We start from the raw sequence: 15154 nt of genomic DNA on the forward strand, positions 1-15154 counted from the left end.
GAGTCTCAAAGATGTGATTGAAGCTTCTGGAATGAAGAGAGAGAGAGAGACGGTGAAAGGATAGAGAGAATGAGGAATGAGAGGTTGAGACTATTAGAAGCAGGATCTCATGATAAACAGACTCAGGTTAAGAAGGGAACAGGATACCTCAATCTCCGAAAAATCATTCATTATAATTCACATAAAATGGGTCTCATTCACTAATAATTGTATTGGATGAGATGCACGTCAGTTTATTCTTACTCCAGATCCAATGTTGATAAATCTTGATTATTGTATTCAAAGGGGCGTGCATTAGCAGTTAGCATAATACACACCCAGGTCATTTCCATATAAGTTATTTACTATGTTTAAAAGTTTCATATTTTTTATTAATACTTTTATTCAACAAGGACACACTAAATTGTAAATAGTTGATACAGACAATTTTTATATTATATATATATATATATATATATATATATATATATATATATATATATATATATATATATATATATATATATATATATATATATATATATATATATATATATATATATATATATATATATATATATATATATATATATATATATATATATATCTATATATATGCAGTAACACTTTACAATAAGGTTCATTAGTTAACATTAGTTAACTACATTAGTTAACATGAACTATTAATGAACTGCCCGTATAAAGCATTTATTAATCTTTGTTCATGTTAATTTCAACATTCACTAATACTTTATTAAAATCTTGTTAACATTAGTTAATGCACTGTGACTAACATGAACAAACCATGAACAGCTAGATTTTTATTAACTAACGTTAACAAAGATGAACACATATAGTAACAAATGTATTGCTCATGGTTAGTTCATGTTAGTTAATACATTAATACATCAATGTTAACTAATGAAACCTTATTGTAAAGTGTTCCCATATATGCTTTATAAATACAAAATATGTAGATCTAAATCCAGGTGATCATATATAATAAAACATTGATATAAGTGATCACCTGGATTTACAATGGCATGAAAAAGTATGTGAACCGCTTGCAGAATCTGTGAAAATGGGAATTTTAACTAAATAAGAGGGATCATAAAAAAATGCATGTTATTTTTTATTTAGTACTGTCCTGAATAAGATATTTTACATAAAAAATGTTTACATATAGTCCACAAGACAAAAAATAGCTGAATTTATTAAAATAACCCTGATAAAAAGTTTATGAACCATTGATTCTCAGTGCTGTGTGTCGTTCCCTGGAAGATCCACAGCTGTTTGTTTGTTTTGTGATGGTTGTTCACGAGTCCCTTGTTTGTCCTGAGCAGTTAAACTGCCCAATGTTCTTCACAAAAATCCTCCAGGTCCTGCACATTCTTCAGTTTTCCAGCCTCTTTTTCATATTTGAACCCTCTCTAGCAATGACTGTATGATTTTAAGATCCATCTTTTCACACTGAGGACAATTGAGGGACTCAAACACAACTACTAAAAAAAGGTTCAAACATTCATTGATGCTCCAGAAGGAAACACAGAAGGATGCTCGACTCTTAGTGAGGTATAGATAGATTAACTAATTTTGACTATTTGTTTTTCTGGGGTCTTTTTTTTCTTTCTTTTTTTCTCTTTTTTTTCTCTCTCTCCCCCACGTTTTTTTTTCTTCCCTCCCCTAAAGAAATGAATCCTTCATAAAAGAACACAATTTCAATACTATCTGCCCCACAAGGTCCAAGGCATCATCACATCTAATCGCCACCACAGGTCGACGATGGGATGTGTAGGGATAGCTGTAGGACCGTGAGGTAAGGAACACATGCAATAAAGTAAAAAAACAAAAACACTAAAGGAGGGAGGTGGAGTGGAGGGGGGAGAGAGAGGGAGGAGGGAGTGAGGGAGAAGAAAACAGGGAAGAACAAGGAACAAAGAAAAAAAAGAAAGAAAAAAAAACTTGAAATAATAATGGGTATACTGAGCGGAGGTTTGGTGAGTGGGGTCCACTGGCGGGGACTACCGATGGGGGCGTGCTGTTCTACCCCTGGGGATGTGCGTGGATAGACATACAATATAAAAGGAGGTAATCAAATCAACATCGATATTGTTGTTGTGTGAGGGATGAGAGGTGAGAGGTGAGGGGTGTGTGTGTGTGGGGGGGGGGGGGGGGGAATTAATAAATTACTAAAAACTCTCTCTTTTCACAACCTTTTTGTTTGTTTGTTTGTTTGTTTGTTTTGTTTAGTTTTTCTCTCTCTCTCTCCTTCATCTCCCACTATATAAGTGTTTGTCTATACTGTTATTTTTTTGTTATGTCTCAATATATGTATTGTGTACAATTTCTGTATGTATTTTCACGGGGAAAAAAAAGAAACAAAAAAAAGAAAAAGATGCTGGAAAACTGAAGAATGTGCAGGACCTGGAGGATTTTTGTGAAGAACATTGGGCAGTTTAACTGCTCAGGACAAACAAGGGACTCGTGAACAACCATCACAAAACAAAAAAACAGCTGCGGATCTTCCAGGGAACGACACACAGCACTGAGAATCAATGGTTCATAAACTTTTTATCAGGGTTATTTTAATAAATTCTGCTATTTTTCTGTCTTGTGGACTATATGTACAAATGTTCTACGTAAAATATCTTATTCAGAACAGTAATAAATAAAAAATAACATGCATTTTGTATGATCCCTCTTATTTAGTTAAAATGATTCCCATTTTCACAGATTCTGCAAGCGGTTCACATACTTTTTCATGCCACTGTAGACCTACATATTTTGTATTTATAAAGCAATATTCAAGAGCAAATTTGCTTTATGTATTATGATCCCAGGCGTCGAAATCAGGCACATATAAAAATACGATTCCAGGCTGCACGTCATTGGATCACTGGAGCTTTGGAAAGTTGTAATGAATGACTACATTGAGTCTAACCTTTAGATTAATTTAGATAGCTTTTTCATAGTTTGCCCTATTAAATCCAGTCACGCAGTAGCTCTTTTGCCACTCAGTCCTGCTGAGAGGGCGTGTTTCCGGCGGGAAAGTGACGTCAATGCATACCCTCTATAACATAGATGACACCGAACAAAGAACTGAATGAATTGAGGGCTTAAAAACACATGGGAAGCTAATTAACAGAAACGGGCAGAGGTGTCAAAAGTATTCGCATTCATTACTCAAGTAGATGTATAGATACTAGGGTTTAAAAATACTTTTGTAGAAGTTGAAGTATCAACTCAAGCTTTTTACTCAAGAAAAATTGTAAAAGTACTGGTTTCAAAACTACTTAAAGTATAAAAGTAAAAGTAATGTAAGGGGGAAAAAATGCCATTAAAGGGGTAGTTCACCCAAAAATGAAAATTCTGTCATAATTTACTCACCCTCAAGTACTTCCAACCGGTATGAGTTTCTTTGTTCTGAAGATATTTTGAAGAATTTTTGTAACCAAGCAGATAGAGCAACCATTGACTGCCATAGTAGGGGCAAAATGCTATGGCAGTCAATGGTTGCTCTATCTGCTTGGTTACAAACATTCTTCAAAATATCTTCAGAACAAAGAAACTCATACAGGTTTGGAACAACTTGAGGGTGAGTAAATGATGACAGAATTTTCATTTTTGGGTGAAGTATCCCTTTAAGGACAAAATATTAGGCCGCGCCACAGTGTATACCCCACCTCCTCAAAAAAAAAACATTTTTCTAAATTCCAGCCCAAAAACTCACCAAATGTACATTTACATGCAAAAAATGGTTATTGATAACATGCCTCTGAATTTTGACTTTTTGCACCTTTACAATACTTATAAGCAACTAGTCACTCCAAGAAAAATCCCAAAACTTTAACTGCCAAAATAATGTGATATTATTATTTTATTGCCATACCAATCAATGTTGATAAGTTACCATTTTATCTCCTTAAAACATAACATTGATGATAAAAAAAAAAATCTATTTCCCAGTAAAACGGATCAAATATGACTATATGTCCAAGTAGAAACTGTCAAAACGGCAATCCCTCAGAAAAACATAATGTCAACAGTAAGAAGCCAATTTACGTGCAAAAAGTGCCCAATATAGAGATTGGAAAAAGCAATGGAATTAACAGGCATTTCACACGTTAATGCTCACACCACTTTCAAAATGCGTAATTCATTGATACTGTACAATAATCCGCCAACAAAAAATAACAATGCGTTTCCCATTGTGTTGCACTTTGCGTTCACAAAACTACAGTATGTCTTTCGTGAAGTACATGGCACACGCACAGTCAGAACGGATTAATGGTTGATCTAAACCTCTTTCAGCAGCTGTCGGGGTTGAGTTGCAGATGTCCTATGTGTGTGTATATATGATGATGGACTAGAGTCACGGTTATATTTATAAAGAGTCTTCGAGTCACAGGTGTAATTCACCTTTGAGAGTTGAGTCACTCTCCCACTCTTTACTGTAGATACAACTTACTGTATATTTATGCCACTGGCATAGCGATCACTGGAATATACAGCTACGAGTCATCGCTCTAAAAACCCGGCTAAAGTCATGAATGAGCTCGTCTGCCTGCTGATCGCTAATTGGCTGAAAGTGCGGGCTCGTCGGCGAGAACCCGCCCTATCTGGCAACATGGTGTGTGATTTGTGCAGGTGCAGGCGTGATTGATCGTGTACAACCCAATCGGGTGTCGGAATGGTTTGTGTTTATCCTTCTCATCCAACCACAATCAAATTCACTCCATCCGGATGGCACGATTTATCTGGATAGTTTTTTTTTTAAGACAAGCCGGAATAAAAAAATGCCGAAATGGAATAGGAGTAACGAGGCTATTATTAAAATCTAAGGAGTAGAAAGTACAGATAATTGCTTGAAAATGTAAGGAGTAGAAGTATAAAGTAGGCTGAAAAATAATTGCTCCAGTAAAGTATAGATACTCAAAATTCCTACTTAAGTAAGGTAACAAAGTATTTGTACTTCGTTACTTGACACCTCTGGAAACGGGTGCATAATTCAAATCAGTAACCGTTGAAACTAACTAGTGTCGGGAAAATGAGAACAAAGGAATTAAACCAAAACAGAACATGGACATGATATGCTGTTCTTTTGAACTTTCTATCCATTATCCTATAAAAATCACAGTTTCCACATAAAATATAAATAGAAAAAACAGTTTTCACGCCAAATCAGCCTCTTAGAATGATTTCTAAAGGATCATATGTGACACTGAAAACTGTAATGGCTACTGAAATATCAGTGTATTTCAATATATTGAAAAAGAAAACAATTATTTTAAATTGTATACTATTTCACAATATTAATGTATGCATTGCATTTTTGATCAAATAACTGCAGCCTAGATGAGATTAAGAGACTTCTTTCAAACATTAAAAACATCTGTTTTCCTATTATGTTCAAATATGAGTGCATACACAGTTAGTGAATGAGATGCAATGCAATACAATTCTAATACTGTGTTTGACCCCCTTTCACCTTCAGAACTGCCTTAATTCTATGTGGCATTGATTCAACAAGGTGCTGAAAGCATTCTTTAGAAATGTTGGCCCATATTGATAGGATCGCATCTTGCAGTTGATGGAGATTTGTGGGATGCATATCCAGGGCACGAAGCTCCCGTTCCACCACATCCCAAAGATGCTCTATTGGGTTGAGATCTGGTGACTGTGGGGGCCATTTTAGTACAGTGAACTCATTGTCATGTTCAAGAAACCAATTTGAATTGATTCGAGCTTTATGACATGGTGCATTATCCTGCTGGAGGAAGACATCAGAGGATGGGTACATGGTGGTCATAAAGGGATGGACATGGTCAGAAACAATGCTCAGGTAGGCCGTGGCATTTAAACGATGCCCAATTGGCACTAAGGGGCCTAAAGTGTGCCAAGAAAACATCCCCCACACCATTACACCACCACCAGCAGCCTGCACAGTGGTAACAAGGCATGATGGATCCATGTTCTCATTCTGTTTACGCCAAATTCTGACTCTACCATCTGAATGTCTCAACAGAAATCGAGACTCGTCAGACCAGGCGACCGTCTTCAACTGTCCAATTTTGGTGAGCTTGTGCAAATTGTAGCCTCTTTCTCCTATTTGTAGTGGAGATGAGTGGTACCCGGTGGGGTCTTCTGCTGTTGTAGCCCATCCGCCTCAAGGTTGTGCGTGTTGTGGCTTCACAAATGCTTTGCTGCATACCTCGGTTGTAACGAGTGGTTATTTCAGTCAAAGTTGCTCTTCTATCAGCTTGAATCAGTCGGCCCATTGTCCTCTGACCTCTAGCATCAACAAGGCATTTTCGCCCACAGGACTGCCGCATACTGGATGTTTTCCCCTTTTCACACCATTCTTTGTAAACCCTAGAAATGGTTGTGCGTGAAAATCCCAGTAACTGAGCAGATTGTGAAATACTCAGACCGGCCCGTCTGGCACCAACAACCATGCCACGCTCAAAATTGCTTAAATCACCTTTCTTTCCCATTCTGACATTCAGTTTGAAATTTCAGGAGATTGTCTTGACCAGGACCACACCCCTAAATGCATTGAAGCAACTGCCATGTGATTGGTTGATTAGATAATTGCATTAATGAGAAATTGAACAGGCGTTCCTAACAATCCTTTAGGTTAGTGTATATATTTATTTTATATTATACTTCAAACTAGGAATGTGTACAAGGGTTTTTTTAAGTAAAGTTTTAAGTTTAAGTAAGTTTTTTCAAGTCTTTTAAGTAAAATAAAGAAAGAATATTGCTATAAATTTTTTTTTATTTTTTCTCTTTAATCTCTTGCTGTTCCTAAGAATAGAATAACAAAAAACACTTGTGACAAGCCATCAGAACCGAACCGAACAGTAAAAAACCGTGGTTAAAAAACCGAGGTATGTATTGAACCGTGGACTAACTGTCTTCCCTTCTCTATCTCACACCCACCCACCATCTCACAGGCACTAATGTACATTATGGCAGAACATGCAAGAACGTGGGAAAGATAGGCTGAGCTCCCAAACTCTGCTTCCTCTAACTACCAGCGATCATATCAGAGAATAACACTAAGATCCTTAGAAAAAATTTAAGAATGTTTGATTACTTCTTATTCTTCATAATAATGGTGTGTGCTCAATTGCTCATCGCACATATTCTTTCAATTATAATGCAGTCAATTGAACATACCTTCTTTCAGTAGTTTTTGAGAAACAAATTGAGACAATTAAAATATTTTTATTCATGATTATTCATGATTTGTTATGTTCTGATTAATCTCTATGATCCATGATTAATTGAATTTGCCTCTCTCTCTCTATATATATATATATATATTCTTACAATGCTTTCAGTCTGAATGCTTTTAAATCTTCTATTAAACTATAAAATAATTATTAAAGAGTTTACCGCTAACCTGCAGTGGTCCACATATGGATTTCTCATTAACAGTATTTTTGATGATATTTCATACTTCAATGATTATTAAATTCCTCCATACAAAGACTGCAAAATGACTTTATCGTTGTTAAAAGCACATGTGCTCACCGTAAGGTCATGATCTGACCACTTATATATATTAATTACTGACTCTCTGTCTCTTTCTCTGTTTTTGCTCCTGCTCTGAAAAATATCCTAAACCAGCCTAAGCTGATTTGCAGGTCTCCCATTCAGGACAAATTGGCCTGCGTCGCTAATTTAAGAGGGGTTTTGTGCACTTATCATCGTGTCAGTCTGGAAGATCAGCTGGTTGATCAGCTAAATGAGTTGAACACCAAGGCTTGAAGACTAACTCAAACCAGACAAGACAGCAAATCAGTCTAGGCTGGGTTAAAGGATTAGTTTATCCAGAAATCAAATTCTGTCATAATTGTTCCAACCCCATATGACCGTCTTTCTTCTGTGGAACACCAAATGCAATTTTTAATAACACATTTGTTGTCATTTTCCATCCAATTACAATGAATGGACACTGAAGCTTTCCAGTTGAGGCCAAGCTACAATCACAATATCTAGGTCTGTTAGTCTGATTGGGTTCAAACCAAGCAGTACACAACAATTTCAAAATGACAAATAATTGCTTGCTTTTAAAGTGAGTTGGTTAATGATATAAAGTTATTAATGATCACTTACTGACTCAACCGGATGAGTTTGATTTGTAAACAAATCATTAAAAATGTGTAAACCTTATTCAATAATTATTATTAATAATAATAATAATACAAATTTTAGATTTCCATGGAAGAAAAAAAACTTTGACAGAGTTTTAGTAAATAAAATACTGTAAATACTCCAGTATGATTGACATTAAAATGATTCAAACAATGACAGTGAATAGCTAAGAGTGCTTCTTTTACTGGAGAAGTGTGAGAGCAGATGAAGAGAACTCGACCAGCTGATGCTCCTCTCAGAGCAGTGTCTCAGTCTTCAGACAGGCTTAAGCCCCATTAACACATACAAACATATAGCCAGGAAGAAACGGGGCCACACACACACACACACACACACACACACACACACACACACACACACACACACACACACACACACACACACACACACACACACACACACACACACACACACACACACACACACACACACACACACACACACACACACACACACACACACACACACACACACACACACACACACACACACACACACACACACACACACACACACACACACACACACACACACACACACACACATTACAACAGCCAAACACACACAGACCACCTTTATGGGTCAGAAAATAGATATTCTTTAATAGGAGCCGGTTGTTATGAGAGGGTGGGGGGAGCTGAGGCTGTGTATGAATGAAAGAAGACTTATTAAAGTATGGCTGCATGGGTCACCACATGATCTATCCTGGACACTAATCACAGGAAATGAGTTTTGCTTCAAATACACACACACGCACCCACACACACACACACACATACAGCACATGCTCTTCATGCTATGTAAGAGAGGATTTCATACTAGAAAGACATCAGATGTAACCTGATTTCTCATACCATCGGCATTCAGCAAATAGACATTAATATAATTTAAACAAGTCTTTGATGTAGTATTTAATTCCAAGAACCTCGCAAACATTAAGAAATCCGTTCCATCCATTTACAAGTATGCTGTCACTGAAGACACATGAGCAACAAACCTTAAAGGGATAGTTCACCCAAAAATGAAAATTCTGTCATTAATTACTTGTGTCATTTCACACCTGTAAGACCTCCGTTCAGCTTCAGAACACAAATTAAGGTATTTTTTGATGAAATGAGAGCTTTCTGACCCCCAATAGACTGCAACGTTATTACCACTTTCAAGGCCCAGAAAGGTATAAAAGACATTGTTAAAATAGTCCATGTGACTCCAGTGGTTCAACCTTAATGTTATGAAGCGACGAGAATACTTTTTGTGCAGCAACAAAAAAAAAAACTACATTATTCAACAATTTATTCCCTTCCATGTTAGTCTACTACACTGTTGATGTAGTAAATACAGTGCAGCGCTTCCGGGTTCTACGTAGGGGTGTGCCATATCATACCGTCCACGATAATACCGGTATACATTTTTACATGATAAAAAAGTGACATATCGCGATATCAATGATATAGTGACGCGATGGCGTATGGCGCATTTACGTTCCCTAGCGCGCACAACAACAACACCTGTCAGAGTATACACGAAGAGCAGCATGTCAGCCACCGATAACGACTTAGTACCTAAAAAGGGAGCTACTTGGTTACAAGAGGTCAGACCTCTTGACAACTGACTAAACATTGACAACTTAAAGCTGCTATTGATGTTTGCAGCGCAATATTTGACCGGAAGGGTAACATTGACAGTTATTTTCGTCAGTTACTGCTCGTTAGATCTAGCATTCTGCCTTCTTTGAAACAGACACAGAGATAAAGTAGTGCGTAAGATTACATTTATTTGAATGAATGGATTCTAGCATTTATTTGGATTAATGAGAGAGGGAGAGAGAGAGAGAGAGAGAGAGAGAGAGAGAGATTCGTACCTGTGTGACTGCGTCTGTTCAGCGTCTCTCTTAACGAAGATGTGGGTTTATTACTGAAAAATAGTGATGTAACCCCATTGTTGCTGAGAAATATAATGTAGTGATCCAGTAACTTAGCAATTTTTTTCTAAAAGTCACGGGGCTGCGTTAATAGTTTCTGTGCTCATAAATGTGCAGCGCGATCTCTGCTCTCTGAATGCGAGTGACGCGTGCGTGTGTGTGTTTGTGTGTGTGCTTCAATAGCCCCGTTTACATGCACACTTTTATGTCATTCCGATTAAAATCATTACTATTGAACGATTATGTGGACAGTTTACACGAGACGTTATCTAAACCGATCTGGTGTTGCTGTAAGAAATAAAAAAATGTATTCTTCTGTCAGGCGCAGTTGAAGTCGAAAGTGCCTAGGACAAACGCTGTCAGATGAGATGGCGTAGCCAGGCTATGTCTGTGTCATTATTCCAACATTTATCTTCATAACTTGTTACAAAATAAAAAGTTTTACACTTCAGAAATATTAGTGTATCCTTATGAAAGCATTGTTTATATGCAGCATTTTCATTCGAACTTTCAGACTTTTAAACCGATTACAGTGCTCCTTCTAAACACACCTGAAATGAAAACAGCGCATTAAAGGAACACTCCACTTTTTTAGAAAATAGGCTCATTTTACAAGTCCCCTAGAGTTAAATAGTTGAGTTTTACCGTTTTTGAATCCATTCAGCCGATCTTTGTATCTGGCGGTAGCACTTTTAGCATAGCTTAGCATATATCATTGATTCTGATCAGTCCATTAGCATCTCATTCAAAAAATGACCAAAGACACTTTCCTATTTAAAACTTGACTCTTCTACGGTTACATTGTGTGCTAAGACCAATTGAAAATGAAAAGTTGCGATTTTCTACACCTATATGGCTAGGAACTACTTTCTCATTCCTGCGTAATAGTCACGGATCTTCGCGGCAGTACCATGGCTGCAGCAGCACAATGATATTACAGCGCCTGAAAGTAGCCCCCAGCTAGGTAACTTTCAATGTGACCGGCACTAAGTTTGTGTAGTTGCAGAGAAAGTTTCAGGCTTGCAGCCGACAAATTGTGTTGTGGATTTACCTGTGTGATTAGCCATGGTTCTGTGTGTTGTAAAGGGCTGTGATAGTAAGTCGAAGGTGTACCACCACCATGTTTCACAGAATACCAACGAATCATAGCGCCGCTGCAGCCATGGTACGGCCGCGAAGATCCGCGACTATTATGCAGGCATGAGAAAGTAGTTCCTAGCCATAAGGTGTAGAAAATCGCAACTTTTCATTTTCAGTTTGTCTTAGCACACGATGTAACTGTAGAAGAGTCAAGTTTTAAATAGGAAAAATATTGAAAGTGTCTTTGGTAATTTTTTGAATGAGATGCTAATGGACTGTTTAGAATCAATGATGTATGCTAAGCTATGCTAAAAGTGCTACCGCCAGATACAAAGATCGGCTGAATGGATTCAAAAACCGTAAAACTCAACTATTTAACTCTAGGGGACTTGTAAAATGAGCCTATTTTCAAAAAAAGTGGAGTGTTCCTTTAATATAGAATGAGGATTTATCTGACTTGGAACTACCTGTGCATTAAACGATTTTATTGCACACCTTCCAGCCAATGAGAATCAAATATTCAGACAGACCATGGCATAAATTACATTATTGTTAAACTAAAATGTTGGTTTTGTTTGCACTAATAAATGCTGCTGCCTACCAGCTGCAATAACCAATAAAACTTTGTTCCATAATTTTTTTTTTCTATATCATCATAAATATCATTATCGCAAATATTCTTGAAATATCTGATATAATTTTGAGGCTATATCGCCCACCCCTAGTTATACGTTAAAACACCGCCTCACTATTGGCCGACGCTGTTCAATACTGAGCCGCCGTTCTGATGTAGAACCCGGAAGCACTGCACTGTGTTTACTACGTCAACAGCATAGTAACAGCGAACAGGTCTTATGGGTTTGGAACGACATGAGGGTGAGTAATTAATGACAGAATTTTCATTTTTGGGTGAACTAAAGGGCACCTATTATGCCCCTTTTTACAAGATGTCATATTGGTCTTGGGTGTCCCCAAAATGTGTCTGTGAAGTTTCAGCACAAAATACCCCACAGATAATTTGTTATAACGTGTTGAAAATGTAATTTTGAGGCCTGTCTATAAAAAGTGCTGTTTTGGTGTGTACCGCTTTAAATGTAAATGAGCTGCATATCACCGCCCAGTCTTTAGAAGAGGGCGTAGCATATACATCTCTCCTATGCATGGCAGATTGCATACAGGTCTCACAGAGCGGGTCTAAGTTAAAATGGCAGTGTCAGTCAAACCTTCGCGTGCGGGCCTTTGCAGTGTAATGTCACACTGCAGAGAATCTGAGAACAGCTTGTTCTGAAACACTGCTTATGATTTTTGAGGATTAAAAATAAAATACTGGGTTGATTTTTATCGTTATAGGGTGGTTGTTTACACACACTGTCAACACACATTTATGTTCAAACATCATGTAAAAGTGGATTTTGCTAAATAGGTGCCCTTTAAATATGATAACTTTGTTTGAAGAACAGGTTTAATAGTTTAATTAATTCTACACAAAATCTTGCTTTCAGATCTCATTTGCATTCGCGTACAGTATATTAAAATAAACCGCATGTCCACCAAGTTTTACGCCAGTTGAATCCTTGATTTCAAACAAGTTGGCCGCTATGTCATATTCACTGTTTTGTATGTAAAAAGCATTTCCTTGTCTTTATTTGTGAAAATATGATTCAGTGTGCAAACAGACTTACACCATTACTTAAATTTACTTTCCACTTTCTACTTTCCACTATTTGCCATTTCTTTTACCATTTACTTTCCTTTAGTCCCATTATTTTTAGTCATGTTTTAATATAATAATGATTTATTTATTTGCAAAATTGGTAATATTTAAATGTCTCTCACCTGCGAGTCTGAGATGGACACTCGTTTGGACTCGATGGTTGGCTGTCTGGCCATTCGGGAGTAGCGGTCAGCCCCACCCCCAGAAGACACGTACGTCCCTCTCTCCTGCAATGACATCTTCCTCTCTGACAGGTGTGGCCTCTTGGGCAGAGCTTTCTTAACACTTGTCCCATTCTTCACTAAACTGGAGGTGGTATCAGACCTTAGGGACACTGTGGACATCTTGTCAGTCATTTCAGCAGTCTGGAAAGAGTCTGGGTCAAGGTCCAATCCCACGCAACCAGGATCACTGCTCATCGCCATGACGATGCAGTAGGAGGAGCTTGGAGGCAGGGAGGAGGGGGGTGTGGGGTTTTTTGCATTAAGTGTTAAACCTCCAACTTTGGTTTGCAGTTACAGGAAGCTGTGGCTATATAGACAGATATAGAGATGAAGGAAGAGACAAAAAGAAAACAATAGGAATATGTTACTGAAACATAATTTGGACAAAACTTTGACCAACTTTTCTCATTCAAGTAGGCAGGAGCTGAACGTTTCCAAGATTGCCGCCGAATGGACTGACTTCCCTCAAAGCAGTGCCTCGGCAAACCTGGAGTCCGCAGGATAAATATGAATGATATATATAGTAATATATTAATATAAAATGATTATAAATATATTAAAATAATCTATCCAGATTAAAATGCAAAAAAAAAAGATGTAAACTGAAGTTCTTGAAACTTCTGGAATCACAAAATGAATAGTGTTTTTTGTTAATAATGTATAATATTTATTATCAACTATAATATACATTTAATTTTTTTCTATTAATACTACTGTAAGGGTTCCTTTGAGTCAAAAAGGTTGAGAGGTTGGCGTATCACATAAGTGCTAAAAAGTTCAGCTCTGCTCAACTTTGTTGCACTGACAATAGCTCCTTTCACACATTTACTGGTAAATTAACATTAAAGGTCCCATGGCATGAAATTTTCATTTTATGAGGTTTTTCAACATTAATATGAGTTCCCCTAGCCTGAATATTGTCCCCAAGTGGATAGAAATGTTGCTCGGTGTAAACCCGAGTTCTGGCTGTCTTTCTCTGCCTTTGAGAACATGACAGGCCAGACGAGCCAATCCTGAAGTCTCCTGGTTTGACGTCCAAGCAGGAACGGTTACCTCCCTTTCCTCCACCCAGAGAATCTGGCACGCCCATGCAAACGCTCGAGAGATCATTGTGTGAACGAGTGAATGCTGGCAGTTTCTCAGTGTTTGGATGTACAAATGAAAACAGAAGTCTTTTTTCAGTTCCTTCTGATCTGTGATCAGTGATTTCTGATGTGTAGCTAATAATTTATTATTCGTGCACACAATGCGGCTTCTCTCTCTCCCGACAGAACGGTGTTTTCGTGTTTTCTATCTTGTGAGTCAGTGTTTTTGTACGTCCTCGTCGCGTCTATCGGTTCTAAAATGTGCATACAGTCATGAGTTTCTGCTCAACATCTTTAGAGATAAACCTCACACACGCCGAAGCTCGGCCTTCAACATCCCCGACCCCCAGTATTGCATCTGGCCCACAGCGGAGGCACCAAACGCGGCGTGAGATTAAGCAGAAGGGGGTTAAGCGTGAGCATATTCGGGCTAGCCAGCCTAGCCCCACAATAAACTGGATTACATTCGATTACTGCTGTTGTGTCTTTGTTTGCGCTGTGTACTCAACGCGCGTCACTGACGCTTTTATTTTATTTTAAAAATAATGCTATTATCAACACTTACTTTTAACTCGTTCATCTCGACAGCTGTAATGGTACTTTGCATGTGTTACAAAGTTGGTAATAATGATGAAGACGGACTCGGTGTGACTGGGACTCGTGTTTATTCAGAACTCTCAGATACAAACACAATAAACTCGCGCTGACTGACAGCGCTCTCATAACTCAGTAGTTACTATAAATAACTTTGTTAGCAATCGCTGAGCTCCGTCTCTGGTACATTCGTGATGTCCGGTTCGCGAACGATCTTTCTTTTGAACCGGTTCTTTTTAGTGAACCGAATCAGTTCACCAAATCGGACTGAATCGTTCTAAACGGTTCGCGTCTCCAGTCAGCGCTGATCCATAATTTACTAAAGTTACTAACTTTCTGACATGAGTGACAGCCCCTCCGACTAGAAATAGACTAATAACCTGAAGTATATGCT

General features: G+C 37.7%; 1 protein-coding gene across 3 annotated transcripts in view; it reads right to left on the reverse strand.

Moving 5' to 3' along the window:
* The window catches only part of camkk1a (calcium/calmodulin-dependent protein kinase kinase 1, alpha a), a 123596-nt gene that overhangs the window by 49586 nt on the left and 58856 nt on the right, over positions 1–15154 (reverse strand). For all 3 annotated transcript variants that reach the window (XM_079815542.1, XM_079815543.1, XM_079815541.1), the window contains exon 3: positions 12980–13388. In XM_079815542.1, the coding sequence (XP_079671668.1) occupies positions 12980–13282 (303 nt within the window). In that variant the 5' untranslated portion in view covers positions 13283–13388. The remainder of the gene's footprint in view (positions 1–12979; positions 13389–15154) is intronic.

This window comes from Gobio gobio (genome assembly GCF_949357685.1).
Source record: "Gobio gobio genome assembly, chromosome: 4".
Taxonomy (NCBI): domain Eukaryota; kingdom Metazoa; phylum Chordata; class Actinopteri; order Cypriniformes; family Gobionidae; genus Gobio; species Gobio gobio.